Raw genomic sequence first — 19846 nt, forward strand, 5'->3', positions numbered from 1 at the left:
GAGGGTGGGCATCAAGATGTGGCAGAACGAATCCATTATGTGGCTTTTTACCACCCTAACATTTATCAAGCGCTCACTCTAGGTTTAATAAAACAAATCTCTGTTGCTTTCATATTTGGGCACCAAGAAATGACAATGACAGTAATGCCAGAAAAGGACCCAGACTCCATGCCCTTAGGGACTTGTGGTTGCAGACAGTTTCAGAATGAAGTTTGTGCCCACCACCTATGGACCGCCTTTGGTGAAACACCTGGGAGAATCTTGATTTCTCACTTAATGGATTGTGGAGACTCAATTTCGAGCTAATAGTTGACTTGCTTTTCTGTGTTGCTGAGGCTGTTGCAGGGGTCGGGGGCTTAGCAGTACTCCCCTTTCTTAGGAGAAAACAGTAACACCCTCATGGTCTCTTTCAACAGGTACTTTATGCTGGATTTCGAGTCTGGGATTCTGCAGTATTTTGTGAATGAACAAAGTAAGAGCCAGAAGCCCCGAGGAGCCCTGTCTTTAGCTGGAGCCATAGTGTCCCTGAGTGACGAAGCCCCCCACATGTTGGTAGTATACTCTGCTAATGGAGAGGTGTACAAATTGAGAGGTATGGTCATCTGTCTCCCTGGGACTGTGTGTGTTGGCATTGAAGGCACCTTTGGGATGCTCTCCTCTTCCTGCTCCTGTATTTACCTTGGATTGGCCCAGGGCTGAGGGCTGCAGTCCCAGGCCTCACTGCTCTGCTTTTCCCCACCAGAGTTAGGTGGAGACGTGGGAAGGATGGAGACAGGTGCCCTTGGCTCCCCTGAGGGAGGAAAGACCCTTCCCCTTCTTGAATAACAACATTGTAAAAATGAGCCACTCAGACCCAAGAAATCTGCTCCAGGTCATGGTGAGCCATGGCTCCAGAGGACCAATGATGAGCTGTGCCACCTGCCTAAGCGAGAGAGTGGATGCAGGCAGAGACTACGTTTATAACATTGTGGCACTTTGTTTGACCATGTATATTGGTTACAAAGGTTTTGTTTTTGTTTCCAATGGGGGAAGAGAAACAAGAGGAAGAACAAGTAAATGCCTTATAATTGGGGGGGCGGAGGGCGGCGATAATTAAAATGAAAAAGAGGACTTTCCTCCACCAGAAGTGATCCCAAAGCCTCGTCTTCCCCACAATTTAATCTGTCGTCAACTGTGATTCTTTTGGGTCCCTTCATTTCTGAGGAATCCTTATTTGTTGCATCTTTTAGAGCAGGGGTTCTCACCCTGGAGGTAATGGAACCCCAGAGGTCCTGGGTGTATGGATCTCTGTGAGCTGGGGGGATGATTATGTTTTTATGTTCCCCATCTTCTAACTGAGGTTTAGCATTTCATTTAATTGTGAATCTAAAAACCCCCATTGTCCTGAGAAGAGAGGAAGGGAGGAAATAAGTGTTTCAGTTTCTCCTCCTGTGTGCCCACCCCTGGGCTGAGCCTTCTTTATAAACAACCTTGTGAGCTGGGTGCTGTTACCATCCCCATTTTCCAGGTGAGGAGACTGAGGCCCCAGAGAGGTTAGATAACTCGAGGGTCACTTGTGTAGCAGCTTAATGGCATTAGAACTTGAACTCACGTTGCCCAATTCCAAATCTTGGGTTCTTTCTGCCGTATTGCTCTGTCTGCCAGAAAGTAGTTAATGTCTTTTATTATCTGCTTAAAAATCATATTTCTGGAAGTAGCTCCATAAAGCCATCAAAAACCTATAAAATAAAAATGGGTGCAGTTTCAGAAGCAAGGGTGAAGCCTCTGTTTGGAGGCAAGGCTGGCGAGATGAATACATTTCCTTGAGATTCATGCAGCATCCCCTCTGGCTGCCGAGATTTATGTGGTCCCGGGCAGTACCAGCTGGTTTATTGCTAAATAAATTGTCAGAGCAGAAACAATAGGTGGGAAAACTTGCCGGCACTTATTCCTGCCTGCGGTTTATAAAACTGAAATGATAAAAACCACACGGGAGAAAAACCCAATGAGTCTGGCCAGAGAACGGGCATGGTCTTGCCTCTGGTGATTAAGAGAACAGCGATGACTACAGCAGCGACATGAAATAATCACAGGGCTGAATTAAGCTGCGGCCACGTGGACTTTGGTGTTCCTTTGTGGTCAGCCCCTCTGCAGCGTGGCTTTGGGATCACAATCCGGCACAATCGTAAGCAATCCCCTGCCACACGTGAGGGATTTGTTGTTGTTTGGTTGTTTTGCAGTCGTGGCTAACTCTTTGTGACCCCGTTTGGGGTTATATTGGCACCGGAGTAGTTTGCCATTTCCTTCTTCGGCCCATTTTAAAGATGAGGAAACGGAGGCAAACAGGGTGAAGTCACTTACCCAGGGCCACACGGTAACTGTCTGAGGCTAGATTTGAACTCAGGTCTTCCTGACTCCGGGCACCATTGTGCCAGCGAGCTAGGGATACATAGCCAAAAAGGGAAACAGCCCCTGCTCTCAAGGAGCTTATACTCCATGAGGAGAAATCCCATGTAGTATATCAGTGTGAGCAGAGTAATCCAAGATAACTTTTGGTGGGGGGATGCTAGACAGGGTGGGAAACCTGTGGCTTATAAAACGTTGAAGTTTGGATTCAGTCAAAGGGCCACACTTGAGGATATAGGGGGTTACATGGGGCCTTGAGGCCTCAGATCCCCCAGCCCTGTTCTAGGAAGTGGGAGGGTCAGGAAAGGGCTGGGCTGGAAGGAATGCAGGTTTTCTGAGCTGCAGAGGGAAGGAGGTCGTCCCTTCCTGGGCACACGCGTTGCATTTGGATTTCCTAGATCCTTGAAAGAAAGATGGCTAGGCAAGGTGGGCTGGACTTTTCCCCATTCCCCCTTCCCTGTATTTGGCTGCTGCTGCCACTTTGGGGATTTGCAGGCATAGGGGATGGATTTCGGTGTTTGAAGCGACCTCAGAGGCTCTCAGGTCCAACCTGCTTCACCCTCTGGCAGCTTACACAGCCTTCTCTGTTGACTGTGTTTGCTTCTGCTTCCCCTGGGTTCAGTGCCTGGCCTTGGGCGTGAGAGTTATGGGATATTATTCTAGGACCAGGGGCATTCTCATGTCACAGATGCTCAGTAGTGGGTCCATAGCTCATAGTTTCCAGATGATCTTTTGAGAATTTCAGATAATTTGGTAATCCTACCACCTCTGAGCACAAAATGGGAAAATGATATGAGAATTCCCAGCCTTCTCCTTCTGGATGTTAATAATGTCAGGAATAATAGTCCGTGTTTATATGGCGCCCTGAGGTCTGCAAAGCACATAATGTAGGTTGGCTTCTTTGAATGTTCATTTATCTGAAGGCCCCACTTTGAGGGTCAAGAGGCCTGAGGTCCAATCCCATCTCTCCTGCTTATTAGCTGTGTGACCTTGGGCAAGTCACAGAGTCAAGGCCTCAGTTTCCTTATTTGTAAGATGAGAAGGCTGGACCAGATATCCTTCCAGTTCTAAATCTGTGGGGGGATGTCCTCTAGACACTCTTACATTCCTCAATCTGTGTTCCTATGATCCCGTTATGTTCCTATGATTTCTAAATGTCCATTCTGGCTCTAGATCTTAGGTTCTGCGAAGGTCTCATTTAATGATAACGATAATAATACTTACATGCGTTATTTTGAGTAATAGTAGTTCAGACGGATTTTATCTGGGCTGTGTTGTTAACTGTTGACCTGCAGGTAATATCTCCTGATGTGATCTACAGTGTCCACACTTTAGGTACGAGATGTTTCCGACTCCGTATATTTAGGGGCTGGAGGAGAACCTGCCAATGGGCAAAAAAACCCCAAGAAATTTGCGATTGGTTTGAACTTTTAATGGCCTTTTGCAATCATTTTGGGTTCTCTGAGGTTTTCTTCTGTACTTTGTCCTTTCCCATCTTAATGAAAACCCCAAAGAATACATATTAAAATGGTAATTCAGCCATAAGCTTATTGTGAAATGTTAATAATCCCCCTGTATACTGGGTGTTAGATTGTGAAGCTGGGCTTTAAGGCCTCTATTAGCCACATGTGGTGAAGAAACATTTTAAACTAAGTGCTTTTTTTTTCTTCTGTCTTGCATTTTTAAAGGAGCAAAAGTGACTCTTGGAAGGCAAGAAAAAGGTCAATTTTTCTTCCCCCTCTATGTGAGATGTTTGAGGATGCATTCTTAATGCTTCCTTTGGGAGTTGTCTGTGAGTTCTCAGCCTGCTGGGTTGGGGGTTTTGACACCACTCGCTGAGGAGTTTTGTTCATATTTCTGATGGCCTTCCCTGATCTCCTCCATGCCTCAGGTGCTCTGGTCCTCACCAACCGTATCTTTCCCTGTCCCTCTTTCAGCTGCTGATGCTAAAGAAAAGCAGTGTTGGGTGACTCAGCTCCAGAACTGTGCCAAGTACCACATGGAAGCTCATTCTAAGGTAGGTGCCTATGGGCAAGGTAAACGGGGTTCTTATCTGGGTTAAAAAGAGGGCAGAAGAACCCAATGGGATTAGCTGAGAGGGGTGGTTGTATCATTCCCCCAAGGCATCTGCATTCACACATGGAGGCCGCACATCCACAGAGATTTAAGGAGGGAAGGAGAGAACTTTATATTCTCCACAGGGGTGAGGAGCAGACTGAAGGGAGACCCAACTCTCCTTCAGGATTCTGGGAGGCAGACGGCCTCTGGGGACCCAACAGCCCCTTTCCTAGGCTGTCAATTTGAGGAAGTGTTAATTGCCCTGTGAGGGGGATGACTTTCCCATTGACGTCTGCTAGTCAAGACCAGATGCCACTATCATGGGGTCTGAAGTATAGTCTATTCCAAACCTGATGAGTATGATCTTGCAGGTGGTTTACATTTTAAATCTATATTTCTCCCTTTCCTTTTTTTTTTAATGGTGGTGTCTTTGAGTTAGAAACCTGGGTTTAGGTACATGACTGGCATTCCCAAGTTTGTGGTGAAAAGGAGTCTGGGAATGACTTTAGAACAATTTAAATGATTTGAAAGTGAAGTCAGTTATGGGATCTGTGTGTACTGGTTGAAGGATGGGTTAATGAAGCCCGGGTCACTTCCCTTGAGGCTGCTGGTTCAAAGCTGGCTGCATTAGATGCCAGCTGATGGATCTGATAACCCACCAGGGCAGGTTTCTGTTCTTTCTTTGCTTTGAAAACAGATGTAGCCCCTGTGGAAAGGTCACTCCCCGCTCCAGCTGGCTCGCCGTTGCTCCCTTTCTCTCTTCTCCTGCCAAGGGCCGTGTGAAACGTTACTTCAGTGTATTCCCTAGCCTGGGCGGGTTTACTTCTGAACACAGTACTACATTTGACCTTCCCAGGAAGCCTGGTGATTTTTGCTTCTTGTCTCTGAGGGTTTTTTTGGTCTGTCAGACCAATTTCATTCATGTGAAATTAGGGGGGGAAATCAGAGATCATCTGCAGCTTGTGAAGCGTTTCTTCCTCTTTCCTTTTCCCCATTTGTCCCCCTCCCCCTCTTTTATCTCTATCTTTCCACGTCCAGACTTAGAAGTTGCACAGGTGGGCTTGATGGGACTTGACAGATGATTAAACATAAGGCAAAGGTGGAAGATGAGTGGTTTCTGCCTGGGTTACTGGGAGCCCTGTCCATCTCACTAAGGAAATTGGGGGGTGGAGGGTGGCTGTTTTAATGTACAGATAGTTCAGTTTTAGACGGCTTATGTTTGAGGTCCAGATGGAAATGTTTTACAGGGAGCTAGAGATTGGCAACTGGAAGCCAAGAGAAATAGGGCAGGGCTGGATATATAGACTTAGCATTGGCATCAAGGTGATAATTGAAGCAATAAAAGTGGGGTGGGGGAGAGGGGGAGAGACAGACACACTTGAGGACAGAGTCTTTAGGCTCTGTGGATACACGGGAAGAGGAAGATGAACAAGGAAAGAAGCATGGATGAAGAAGGATCAGACAGGTAAAAGGAGCATCAGGGAAGCCAAGAATGCAATTGTATTTATTAGACAGTATTCATCCGTGTCAAATGCTGCATAGACGTAGAAATCCTTGGTGACCCTGGAGACAGCATTCTCAGCATACCAGAGGAATTGGAAGCCCCATTTGGGAGGTGCAGTAAACATGAGGCATCTGTTTAGGAATGGTCCTTCTCCATGGTTGGAAGATTAGGGTGATTGAAAAACGATCAAATCCGACTTGTTTTTAAAGGACAATTAGACAGGCACCCAAGTTACTTCTGATTGGAAGGTCAAGGTAGGAGGACACGAATCCTCATGAAGTACTTGCTGGCCATTCAGGGTTTTGGAGCTTTGCTTTGGTCACATCAACAAGCATTTATTAAGCACTTATTGTGCTAAGCATTGGGAAACAAACAAAAACATAAAGGCAGGGAGGGACCCATGGCTATCCTGAAGGAACCCACAGTCTGATGGAGGAGACATTATGCAAACAGTCCTGTACCTAGGAGCACTAGAAGGGATGAAGGAAGCCTCCAGCATGAAGGGGATGGGACTCACAAGTCTCCTTCTTGTCTAATCAGAGGTTATGTGCCTTGTGCCTTTGGAGGAATTTAAATTCTTCTGCTATCAGCCGGAATAATCTGAATATCTCTGAATAAGAACAGCCACCCACATTTATGCTTATGGTGCTTCCAGGTTCGCCAGATACATTTGTTATCTCCTATGATCATCCCAGTGACCTGACCTACTGGAGGTTTGGTGCTGGACTTGGAATCCGGAAGGCCTGGGTTCACTTTTTTCCTTGAGGCTTTCTGGCAGTGAGACCCTGGCAAGTCACTTAATTGACCTGTGCCTTAGTTTCCATAGCTGTAAAATGTGTGTGTCCAAGATTTGGGGTGCAGGTGGGTTGGATTTAATGTCATCTAAAGTTCCTTCCAACTCTTAATCTGTGATCCTATACTAAAAGTGTCATCCCCAGTTTCTCAGAAAGCTTGAGTCTTGCACCGCCAGGTGTTGGTAGTGAAATTCAGACTCAGCTCTTACCACTAGAGCCCATCATGGACATCTTTTTGGTCATACCTTTTCTGGAAGATATGTGTCTAATTTATTCTGTCTGTATCTTGTTAGGACACAGTTGTTTGCTTGTCTCCCCCATTAGACGGTGAGCCCTAGTGGGGCAGGGCCTGTCTTTTGCCTTTCCCCAGGGCTTTGCATAGTGTCTGGCACATAGTAGGTGCTTAAGAAATGTTTGTTGACTTGACTTGAGGGTAGTACTGGGTGTTAGTAGAAGGGGTGGAATAGTGTGGCTGGGAAGTCAACAGGCACATGAAGGAATTGTTGTAGAGAAGGGAAGCAATATGGTAGACCATTGGCTGGGACTTTTGGATTATAGACCCTGTTGTCCTCAGATTCCTTGTCCTTGAGTCAGACGATTCTAGATTAAGGTTTGTATTGGTGGATCACTAGCAGTGTGTCCCTATTGTGAAGCAGACTAATTAGTGTGGGACTTGACCCACAGTGTAAATCTTAATTCTAATGGGAATAAATGAAAGACAGTGCATTTAGGTCTTCTTGCTAGAGCGGCTTCATCCTAATCATTTCCTCCTCCATTTTCCTCGCCCTGCTTAAACACTTCCATATGCAGGAGCTTGTTGGCCCCTCACAACCAACAAGTTCATGTGGTAACAGAGGAAAAGACCCTGGGAGTTGAAGGATTTCCCAGGTTCATACAACTAGTTTATGACCGCTGAGACCTGAACTCAGACTTACTGAACGTTTGTTATTTCAGCTTTTTTTAGAAATTGATTTCTGTTTTTTCCCCCTTGACATTGCTGTAAACTGCTCAGTGCCCCCTTTCTTGCCTGCCCCTCAACCCCTAACAGAACCTTTCCTTTTAACCAGGGATGTGCCCAGTTTTGGTATTTCAGGGTCAAAGGGTATGATGAGAAACAGTTTAATGACATACTTAGTTCCAAGTTGTTTTCCGTGATGATGGGGCCAGTTTGAGGCTCTGCTAACAGTATAATCAACGTCCTTGTCTTCCCACAACCCTTCCAACATTCTCTACTTAAATTTTTTGTCACCGTTGCCAAGAGGATTGGTGTGAGGTGAAATCTCAGAGTTGTTTTCATTTGTCCATCCTGTCCTCTTCTGACCGGGTGAACTCTTTCATATGGTTATTGATGGTAAACATATCTTCTTTTCTGAAAATTGACTATTCTTTCTATATGTTGCCAAAATATTTCCCCAAAATATGTTTTGTATGATTGCACATGTACAATATACTTCAAATTTCTTCCCATCTCAGGGAAGGGGAGGGAGGGAGAGAATTTGGGACTCAAAATTTAAAAAAAAGAATGTTAATAGTTTTTACACACAATTGGAAAATAGTAAAATATTATTTAAAAAATACCTCCCAGAGGTAACATTTTCAGCTAGTAAAGTTATGGTTATTTGATAGAGAGAAATAAGGACTCAGAACAGCAGAATGGGCTGTCCTGTTTGTCCAGTGACCTTAGCACTTCAATGAATCTTTTCTGGATGCTTGTTAGGCTGATTGAGAACTGTCTTTGATTTGTTAGAGCTAGGACCCCTCTCTGTTCAGCAAGGACTGAAGTGTTGAGCCATCTTGTCTAACCCCCTTTCAGGCGCTCCGGACTATTGAAAGTATTAAAATTACACTTTGGGGGCCTGTGTTCTCTAATTCTAGACTTATCCCTAACTTGGTCATAAGTTTGAATGCATTAGATTTTGCTATGTGTCCGCTTTGAAGGGCCTGAAAAGATGCTGAGGCAGTGGAATTGGCTTGCAAGGGTAACAGGTATCTTCCATGGAATTTCCCATGGTGCTTTGTGTGGTAACCCCATCCTCAGGGGCTCCTGTTTCAGGTTACGCTAAAGAACATATTTATAATACCCATTGTCCTGGACAGAAAGTCTTTAGAGTAGAACAGATGGGCCTGGGCTTAATGACATTTCCTATCAGTCTAGTTAGCTTTATTGGAGGATGCTAGTGTTCCCTCTCCTGCAACCTCTGAGTTTTCTGATACTGGGCAATTTCGCTTTCCTATTATACTAAATTCAATGTCATCTTTCTTGTGGTATTTTTACCGATAATTACCTTTTTGGTATTAAAAGCTGAGTGTAAAACATTGCCATCCAATGACCTAAATAAAATGCAATTCAAGAAAGGCTTTGAATAAGCTTTTATTAAAATGATAAAGTTAGAGATTTTTATTGTCTTCGTAAAGCAGTGCTGGGTCGTATGCTTTCTCAAGCTCCCTTCAAATGGAAATCTTGGTGGAGTCCAGGAAGACTGTCCACAGGTCTTTGGAATACACTGAAAGAGGCTGCCTCTAGCTTGAGGAACATAGATTAGGAGTAAGGGGAGCAGAGTTAGAGGCCTGCCCCTGTCACTTATTAGCTGTGACATCTCAAGCAAATACTTTTTCCTGTTGGGGCCTTCCCCCCCACCCCAATCTTGTAAAGTGGAGAATTTTGCTTGTTCTCTAATGAGATAATTTTTGTAAGGTGTGTGGTTTGCAGTAGGTGCTCAATAAATGCCTGCCTCTCCTCCGAGCCAGGCTGAATTCCAAAAGGATATCCTTTGTGAGAAAAGCTGAGCCTTGTGTGAAGCAGGTACAGCAGCATCTCAGCCTCAGACTAGGTTGGGAGGGGCACAGGGAAGTGTCAGAAACAACCAGAAATCTCCGTTCTCTGCCAGAACCATGGATTTAAGAGCCGGTGTTGCCTAGGAATTCATGCTCTCCTTTTCCCTGAACAGAAGGCTCCTTCCTTGCATTCTCCTCCCAGGTTGCATGTAAGCGCGCATCTCCTGTGGCCGCAAGCTCTGGCTGCAAGCTGACATTGCCTTTATTCAGCGGTCAACCCCCTGCGATGCCATCAGGATGACACTTTGTTCTCAGGTTGTTCAGGAACACTCTTCAGCTCCTCATTTCAGTCACCCGAGCATCGTTATGGGGTTCCACCTCCAGAGAGAAGTCACCTAACTTCACTTGTGAGAAGGTCATCGATCTTTTAGAAATGGACTAACACATGGCCACTGGAGGGACCAGGCCTGAAGTTGTTGTCATGTCTGACCCTTTGTGGCCCTGTTGACCACACCGCCCATGAGCTTTTCTGGGCCAAGATACTGGAGTGGTTCGCCATTTCCTTCTCCAGTGGATTAAGGCAAACAGAGGTTAAGTGACTTGCCCAGGGTCACACAGATACTAAGTGTCTGAGGCTGGACTTGAACTCGGGTCTTTCTGACTCCAGGCCTAGTACCCTGTCCACTGAACCAGCTAGCAGTGGGAATTTCTCAAGTTCTCCCCTCCATTTCTCTTGTCTGTCCGTCCTTCTCTGCAGAACAGAAGATTCCAGAAGAAGAGGGGATGGAAGCTCTTGAGAGGTCAGTTTAGGCTCAATGAAAGGAGACGTTTCCTTATAATCAGAGCAAGTGTAATAGACTCTCTTCAGTGACTGGTAATAATAGCGATGATGACAGCAGAAATAATAATAATAAAAACCGCTTTCACACAAGGCTTTACATACATTATCTCGTTTGATCCTCACGACAACCCTGGGAGGTAGGTGCCATTTTATTGATGAGGAAACTGAAGCAGGTGGCTCAATGGTTAGAGCACTGGGCTTGGAATCAGGAAGACTCACCTTTGTGAGTTCAAATCTGGCCTTGGACACTTAGTATCTGTGTGACCCTGGGCAAGTCACTTACCTTTGTTTCCCTCAGCTCCTCATTTATAAAATGAGCTGGAGAAGGAAATCGCAGACCATTCCAGTATCCTTGCCAAGGACTGCAGGCGCCCCCCTCACCCCCCAATTACAAAGAGCTGGATGGGACAACAAAACTAAAGCATGGAGAGGTTAGTTGACTTGCCCAGAGTCACACATCTAGTAAGTATGTGAGGCCACCTTTGATTTCTGGTCTTCCTGACTTCAAATCCTGTGCTTTACCTACCTAGCTAGGTGTCTCTGCCCTGGACCTCTTCAAGTGCAGTCTGGCTCCCTACCTATAAGGAATAATATAGAGAGGGAATTCCTGCACAGATAAAGATAAAATTCCTTTCATTTCACTGACTCACAGATAAAGTTTCTGTGCAGATAATCATTCTGGTAGGTAATCTTTCATCTGTGATTTTTCCAAACTAAAGATTCATTCGGATTAACTACTTAAAAAAGTACCCATTAGAAGGTTTAAATGTAGAGGCATACCCCAGTCTTTCACACCTCGGCACGAATCATCCTTAACCTGATTATTTCTGTTCTCCTGCTTGAGATTATCTGTATATATTATCATCCTATAATATAAACTGCTTGAAGCTTTTTTCCTTTGTACCTCTGGTATCAGTATCTAGCACTGTGCTTTGAATGAATAGATGCTTAATAAATGTTTGTCAAATAGAAGAACCCGCCATTCAAAGCTAATGGGGCCATGGCAGGGACAGTTTTAGAGCTCAGAATTTATGGGCTTGCTGGGGGTTGCTACAGGGCAGCTGCGTGGGCTGTGGATAAAACGCCAGGCCTCAAGTCAGGAAGACTCATGCTTCTGAGTTCAAATCTGGCTTCAGACACTACTTAGCTGTGTGACCCTGGCCAAGTCACTTAACCCTCTCTGCCTCAGTTTCCTCATCTGTGAAATGAGTTGGAGAAGGAAATGGCCAACCACTCTAATATCTTTACCAAGAAAACCCCAAATGGGGTCACAATGAAAAGGGGGTGCTGTGGGTAAAGGGCTATACTTGGCATTGGAAAGAGAAGAGCTCAAATCTTGCATCAGTCATTTACTTTCTGTGTGGCTCTGAGTAGTTCACTTAATCTCTGTGTCACTAAGCTTTCCCATTTGTCAAATGAGGAAGTGGAACTTGATGGTGGCCCCTCTGCTCCTTTCTAGCTCCAAACTGGTGGTGCTTTAATTCTCTGGGATGAGACAGTCCTGGGCAGGCCATCAAACTGAAGAAACAGAAACGGGTTTAAATATGGAAGCCCCCCAGGTACATGAGGCAGCCGGAGCTGGGTCTGAGGGCATCAGTCCCTGAGTGCTGAGTACCGGTACCAGAGTCTGAAGCACAAACTTGGCTTCCTTGATGGTTTTCCGTGGCCTGAGTTCCCGTTCCACACTCCTGAAATATAACAGGAGGAGGTGGGCTCCAGCAGCCTCCGAGCCCCTCTCCAGCTTGACCTGGGCTTCTGTGGCCAGTCTTTCTGGTTCGAAAAGAAGTGCGAAATCTGACTCATGTCCATGGACGGGGGTCTCTCCCATGGAGGCAGAGAAGGGGAGGAGGTCTCTGTAGGTGGACAAGATATGGTGGGTAATGAGATATTGGGGTGAAGGTTAGAGGGGGTCATCGTTGTTTGGTTGTTTCAGTAGTGTCCGACTCTCTGTGACCCCATCTGGGGTGTTCTTGGCAAAGGCATTGGAGTGGTTTGCCATTTCCTTCTCCAGCTCATTTTACAGTTGAGGAAACTGAAGCAGACAGTGTTAGGTGACTCGCCCAGGGTCACACAGCTAGTAAGAGTCTGAGATGGGATTTGAACTTGGGAATATGTGTCTTCCTGACTCCACACCTGGTGCTCTGTGCACTGTGGCGCCACCTAGCTGCCCCAAAAGGAGGGTAAGGGTCTGGTTTAGGGTCTCTCAGCTTCAAGCCCTGTTTCTTGATTCCAGAGCTTGGACCCTAGATCCTGTCCACCTTCCTGAGGTTGGGGTCTCTTTAAGGGATGAGTTCTCTTTGCACATTGAGTCCTGGCACATGCTTCTGAGGCTTCTTGCTTCAGCCTGCCTCAGCACTTGGAAACGGACCCTGATGGCTGCATTAGATAATTTCTTTTTTGCTTCAACTGCCTGGCAACAGATCCTGGAGGCATCTCCCCTCCGCCCCCCTGCCCCCCGCAAGAGGCAGCGCCACAGTTTCTCTGTGTGAATGGGGCTTCAAGAGCAGGAGGGGCTTCTTAACTTGGGCTCCACAGACCTGTGGACAGATTCCAGGGCGGGGGCTGTGAACCTGGATGGGAAAAATCAGTTACAGCTTTATTCCGTGTAATTGGTTTTCTTCATAACCTATGTATTTTATTTTGGGCATTTAAAACCATTATTCTGAGAAGAGATATGTAGGCTTCACAGATTGTGAAAGGGGTCCATCACCTAAAACAGGTTAGGAACTTTAGATCCAAAAGGCCAGTGGTGTACATTCCATTTGATGACGATGACTCGAGTCATCTATATCATGCCGTGAAGTATCAAGAGTACTTTGGTACGCTATTTCATTTGAGCCTCACAAATAGCTGTTACGGGTATTAATGGTTTCATTTTAAAGATGAGGGAAGTGAGTCTCAGAGGAGTGAGGGGACTTGGGCAGGGCCATCCAGCAAGTTGACGTCTTGACTAGGATTTGGAATGAGGCCTTCACACTTCTGAGTTGAGGCTGTTCACTTGTCCTGCCACATTATTCTGAGTCCTTGGGGTGGCCAGAAGACTGCGTGTATATGTGTGCGTGTGTATGTGCGTGTGTGCGTGTGTCCATCTGTCCATCCATGTCCCTGTGCCCCCTCGCTCTGGCAGCTTTGTCTGAGACTAGACAGAGGCAGTGAGCCTTGGGACTGGTCCTTGCTGGCCCCTCTGTCCAGGCGGGTGACAGCCCCATCTGTCAAGCTGCTTGGCCCACGTTCACCTGTCTCCCAATCAGAGTTATAAGTAGAAGCAGAGAGAATGTTTCCCTGATGATGCTGGTGGGAGGCCATTAGCCCAGATGGATCTTCTCCACCTGGACGGGAGGTGTGTGTTCGGCAACGTGATGGATAGAGGCCTCCTGTCCTCGCCCCCCAGACCCGCTCCCCCTCTGTACCTTGCCTTCTAATCATGACTTTGCAAAGACCCAGGCGCTGCTCTAATGCATGTTCCAGCCCTCATTTCTGCTGAAGAAGCTAGTTCTGCCTTTACTTGAAGGTTCCCTGCCCCTCCCCCTTTTCCATATGCCTGCCTGCCTGCCTGCCATCTCTGAGAAGGGATGAGTTTGTTGCTGTTGCCTGTACCTTGACTGCCTGGTAAGTGGCTTCCCTCCCTGCCAGCTTGTGGGGCAGGGCTGGGCAGGACCAGTTGCCTTGCTTGCCGTTGCTGGCCCTGCCGGATCCCGGTCCCTCCCAATGGGCTGCAGTGACTCATCCCTGGTGAGGACCGACAGCTGCTCTTCAGGGCTTTCGTCCCCGGAGCCTCAGCGGCGGCACAGTGGCTCCTGCCACCTGCCTTATTCCAGGGCATGTAAGGTAAATGCCGGGGACAGGGGACTTCTCTTGGTGACTGGCAGCTCCTCCCTGGTGAACGGGCTCCTTGTTTTGGGAGGCTCAGGCCCCCGAATCCCCCTCAGACAAAGGCTGAAGAAACAGAGGGTGGAAGGCTTCTCAGTGTCTGCCTGACTGCTCCACTTCTCTGCTGAAAAACCTTATCTCGGTTTTGATGTAGAATTTTATAACTGCTTTCAATTTAAATGGACTTGGACTGAATCATAACATTAGCGTTTACAATTATCTTTAATATGTTGATAAGTGTTTTAGGAAGTAACCTAAGAGGGCAGGCAGCATGGGCCAGATGAGAGTCATAGATTGAGCAGCTAGCTCTAATTTTACAGATGAGGCCACTGAGGCACATGGAGAGTCAAAGTGATTTGCCCAGGTTTACACAGCTTGAGTATAAACTGCCTGAGGCAGGAATTGAACCCAGGTCTTTGGCTCTCAAAACTGGGGCTCTCTACTTGTTGACACTGAGCATGTGGCTTTTAAGTGACCCCTTTAGTTGGCACTTTGCCTCTGCTTCTCAGTTTGGAAAACATGAATAAGCTTGGCCCCTCTGTCTCTGTGGGTGTGGGGAGAGAGGGAGGGAGATGGGATTTGCATCCATGAGATATTTAAAGTTCCCCATCGTCTTTTTTCTCCAGATTGAGGCAGATGAATGGCAAGGATGGCCTTTGTATTTTTTAAAACACAGGTAGACCAGGCGTCTTCCAATGTCATCACACTTCCCAGAAGCTCAAGAATAACATGGGGACAGTGTGATGTTGTTTTCCCATTTAATCGTGGGAAGTATTGGTGCCTGAAATAAAATTCAAGGTGTAACTGAAAATGCTGGGGAATAAATCCAGTGCTCCCTGCTGTGGACAGAGGATTCAGGGGAGTCACAATTGCAAGGGAACTCCCTAAAGTTGGGGTAAGGAGACTTGGAGAGTTTCCTAGCGGTCGTGAGCACACTAGAAGTGAATTGGTGGAACCCATCGGTCTGCCTGCGGGTATTTATTAAGCACCTGCTGTGGTCTGTGCCCAGCCCTGGGCTAGATGCTCGGGGTGTAGGAGTGAGAATGCAAGCGCCTCCCCTCGAGGGGCTCACCACATTACACATTGCATAGATGTACGTTGAATTAATGGGAAACATGCACAAAGTGGTTCCAGGAAGGAGGGTACCAACAGCTGGGGGACTCAAGAATGACTTCAGAGAGAATCACATAACGCAGTGGAGGAGTAATCGATGACAGGCAGCCCAGGAGTCAGGATCTTTTCCCCCAAACCCTTCCCTCTCTCCAGTTTCCCTGTTACTGTTGAGTATGCCACCAAGTCTCCCAGGAATGAAACCTTGGGGTCCTCCTCCATAGCCCCATATACAATGCTGTGCCAAATCTCACCATCCCTACGTTCACAACATCTCTCATACAGCCACCAATTCAGCCTCTTTTCTCTCAGCTGGAGCCTTGCAGATGCCTGCTCATTGGTGTCCTGCCTTGCACCTCTCCCTGCTCTAATTCATCCTCCACAGAGCTTTCAAGTGCTCTTCCTAAAGTGCAGGTCTGACCATGCTGGCTGCCTCCCCCTCAATAAGCATCAATGGCTCCCCATGCCTCTAGGATCAGATACTGTATAAAATCCCACCTGGCAATACTGACCTCTTCCTACTTTTCTAGTCTTTTTATACTTTACTTCCCTCTCCATACTCTGATCCAGCAACACTGGCTTTCTTGCTGACTCTTGAATATAATACTTTGTCTCCCGTCTGCAGGCTTCTGCCCGGGCTGTGCCTCATGCCTGGAATGCTCTGTCCCCTTACCTCCATCTCTTAGATTCTCTGGCTTCCATCAGGACTCTGCTTACATCTTACCTTCTGTGGGAGGCTCTCTCCAGTCACTCCTACTGCTAATGACTTCCCTTCTCAGATTGCCTCTCTATCTATACCTGGTGGTTTGAGGGGAGGCACTTTGTTTTTTGTCCTGTCAATCTCCACCTCTTAGCACAGTGGCTGGCCACTGGCAAATGCCTGTAGATAATTACTAATTGATCAACTGATGGAGGAGAATTCATAGAATCCAGAATGTTGGGTCGAAAGGGGTCCTAGAGGTCATCTACTCCTCCTCATTTTACAGACGAAGAAACTGAAGCCCAGGGATATTAAGTGAATCATCCAGAATTACATGAGTAGAACCAAGCCCAGGGAGCTCTGACTCAAACTTCTCAGAGGGTGGTACTGGCCTCATTCTAGTTCATTCTGGTGTGAATTCAAACATTTAAGACATTATTGAGGTTTGTTTGGGCTTTGGAGTAAAATCATGCTGGGTCTTTTTTGAAAAGTAGTTTGGACTTGTTTTTTTTTTTCAGTCTAATTGGATATGTGAAGTGGGAGAATTTGGATTTAAAAGGCTGAAGAACGGCCATTGTCTGGTATGTCGGCTGTGCTGAAGGTTCTTCACATTTGAAATGAGAGACTTTAAATATTTTTAGTAGTAGATTTTTCTGCCTATCTTTTGTTTTTGCATCTCCTAGACTTTGTCCTGTATCTCTCACTCTCCCAGAGAGCCATCCCTTAGAGCAAAGAAATTTTATTTAATATTTTATTTTTTCCCAATTACATGTAAAAACCATTTTAACATTCATTCTTTTTTTCAAATTTTAAGTTCCAAATTCTCTCTGCCCCCACCATTTGACATAGGTTACTCATATACAGTCATGCAAAACTCATTTCCATGTAAGTCATTCTGTGAAAGAAAACAGACAAAAAAAACCCAAGAAAAATAAAGAAAAAGTATCTTTAATCTGCATTCAGGCATTCATTCTTTCTCTGGAGATGGACAACACCTCTCATCATAAGTCCAACAGAACTGTCTTGGATCATTGTATTGCTGAGAATAGCTAAGTTAATCACAGTAGATCATCATACAATATTGCTGCTACTGTGTACAGTGTTCTCCTGGTTCTGCTCATTTCACTTTGTATCGGTTCATGTAAGTCTTTCCAGGTTTTTCTGAAATCTGCCTGCTCATTATTTCTTATGGAACAATAGTATTCCATCACAATCATATGCCATAACTTGTTCAGCCTTTCCCCAATTGATGGGCATCCCCTCAATTTCCAATTCTTTGCTACCACAGAAAGAGCTGCTATAAATATTTTTGTTCACATAGGTCCTTTTCCTTTTTTTTTTTTTTTTTTTACCTCTTTGGGATACAGACCTAGTAGTGGTATTGTTAGGTCAAAGGGAATGTGTGGTTTTATAGCCCTTGGAGCATAGCTCCAAATTGGTGGAATCAGTATACAGCTTCACCAGTGGCACATTAATGTTTTAATTTTCCTACATCCCCTCTAACATTTGTCATTTTCTGTTTCTGTCATATTAACCCATCTCACAGGTGTGAGGTAGTCACTCAGAGTTGTTTTAATTTGCATTTCTCTCATCAATAATGATTTAGAATATTTTTATATGACTATAGATAGCTTTGATTACTTTGAAAACTTCCTGTTCCTGGCTATCGTTGACCATTTAGCAATTGAAGAAGGGCTCTTATTTCTATAATTTGACTCAGTTTTCTGTATGTTTGAGAAACGAAATCTTTATCAGAGAAACTCAATGTGAAAACTTTTTTCACAGTAATGATTACCAACTGTGTATTTCCCCCATCTGTTTTCCTTCTGTTTATCCTACTTTCTCTCTCCTCTTCCATGTCCATTCTCAAAAGTGTTTTGGTTTTGACTTTTACTTCCCCCAAACTACCCTCCCTTCTATCAGCCCCCCTCCCACTTCTCTTATCCCCTTCCTTTCCTTCTTTCCTGTAGGGTAAGATAGATTTCTACACCCAACTGAGTGTGTATATTATTCTCTTTTTGAGCCAGTTCCGATGAGAGCAAGGTTCATGTGCTCCCCTCCGTGCTTCCCCCTTTTCCCTTCCTCTGTAGAATCCCTTTCAGGCCTCTTTTATATCTGATAATTTATCCCATTCTACCTCTCCCTTTCCCCTTCTCACAGTACATTCTTCTTTCTCATCCTTTAATTTTATATTTTTTAGATAATCTTACCATCACATTCAACTCAGACCTTTGCTTTCTGTCTATGTATCCTCCTTCTAACTGCCCAATAATGCAAAAATTTTTAGGAGTTAAAAATATAATTTTCCCATGTAGGAATAGAAACAGTTTAACCTTATCAATCCCTGATGATTTCCCTTTCCTGTTTACCTTTTCATGCTTCTCTCGAGTCTTGTATTTGAAAGTCAAATTTTCTATTCAGTTCTGGTCTTTTCATCAGGAATGCTTGAAAGTCCTTTATGTCTTCGAATGTCCCCAAAGAATTTTTTTAAAAGAGGAAGAAGAGAAAAAACCAAGTCAGTAAAACCAATCACCATATTTTTAATCATAATCTTTCATCTGCCACATGATCAGTGTTGAAGACTTTGTGGGGGACAGATAGGACATTCTGTCAATTTGAGCATTTGGGACAGGGAAGAATAAGGAACTGCATATCTGTTGTTGGAGAAGAATCAACAAGCCCAAGCATTTATTAAGTACTGTGCATTTGTATCTAGGTACTGAGTACAAAGACAATGGAGCAGCTAGAGAGCACCATAGCACACAGAGTGCTGGGCCTTGAGTCAGGAAGACCTGAGTTCAAATCCAGCCTCAGATACTTACTACCTATTTGATCCTGGTCGAGTCACCTAACTTCTGTTTGCCTCATTTTCGTCAGGTATAAAAATGTCCTACTTTCCAGGGTTGTTCTGAGGATCAAATGAGAGAACATGTATTTTGTAAACCTTCATTTGCTGTATAAATGTTACCTATTGTGGCAAAATCTTTACATTCTATGTAGAAGTGCCTTCTAGTCCTGTGTGTGGAAAAGAGCTGGAGGGAAGGAGAGTGAGAGGAGAGTATGTTTCTTGGCCAAGAAGCCAATATTTATTTTATGTTTATTTTCACACGTGCTGAGAATTGAACCTCAGTTTAGAACATCACAGCTAATGGGAAACAGGATGGTAAAACGCCAGATCTTGTCGCTGTACCGGCAACACAGGGTGTTTGGGAAAGGTTCTGGAGGCGTTGCTTCCTTGACATGGGCCGTGCTTTGCCTGATGATATTAGCGCGTTTAAGTTGGAAAGCCTTTTACAAACATCATCTCCTCTGAGTCTCTCACCTGCCCTCGGCACAGGTGCTATGGGTATTGTCGATCTCACTTTACAGTTGAGGAAACTGAGGCTTATCACACCACAGCTAAGTAAATGCCGGGGAAGGAGGCTTTGCACATGGGTGTCTCTGACTCCACATTGATTTTTCAGAACTGTAGAATTGTAGAAAAAATCCCACTGGGGCTCAGACAGGTGGCAGCTGAGAGAAGACCTTTGGATTTGGCCGCAGGTCTCATCGGACACTCTGGAGCACGCAGTTTTACTTGTTAACTTGGCCACTGGCACCAGTTGTTTTTTTCCCCAAATAATTTTTTAAAAAATTAATTAAGATGGGAAAATCATTGAGGTTCAACCATGGGTACAGAGGAGAGATCTGTGCAGGGGATCAGTCTGTCAAGAAAGTACAGAAGGATCAATTCATAAGATGTCTGAAGGTGGAGAAGATACCAAGGCTTGGAAAAAAATCTTAGACCTTATTAGTGCCAGAAAAGGGTG

General features: G+C 45.3%; 1 protein-coding gene across 1 annotated transcript in view; it reads left to right on the top strand.

Annotated features, from left to right (window-relative positions):
* The window catches only part of OSBPL10 (oxysterol binding protein like 10), a 235570-nt gene that overhangs the window by 72096 nt on the left and 143628 nt on the right, over nucleotides 1–19846 (top strand). Inside the window, exons 2-3 of the mRNA XM_036760115.1 lie at nucleotides 417–592; nucleotides 4323–4402. Coding sequence (XP_036616010.1) covers nucleotides 417–592; nucleotides 4323–4402 — 256 coding nt within the window. The remainder of the gene's footprint in view (nucleotides 1–416; nucleotides 593–4322; nucleotides 4403–19846) is intronic.

The sequence above is a fragment of the Trichosurus vulpecula genome, chromosome 5, assembly GCF_011100635.1.
Source record: "Trichosurus vulpecula isolate mTriVul1 chromosome 5, mTriVul1.pri, whole genome shotgun sequence".
In the NCBI taxonomy this organism is placed as follows: Eukaryota; Metazoa; Chordata; class Mammalia; order Diprotodontia; family Phalangeridae; genus Trichosurus; species Trichosurus vulpecula.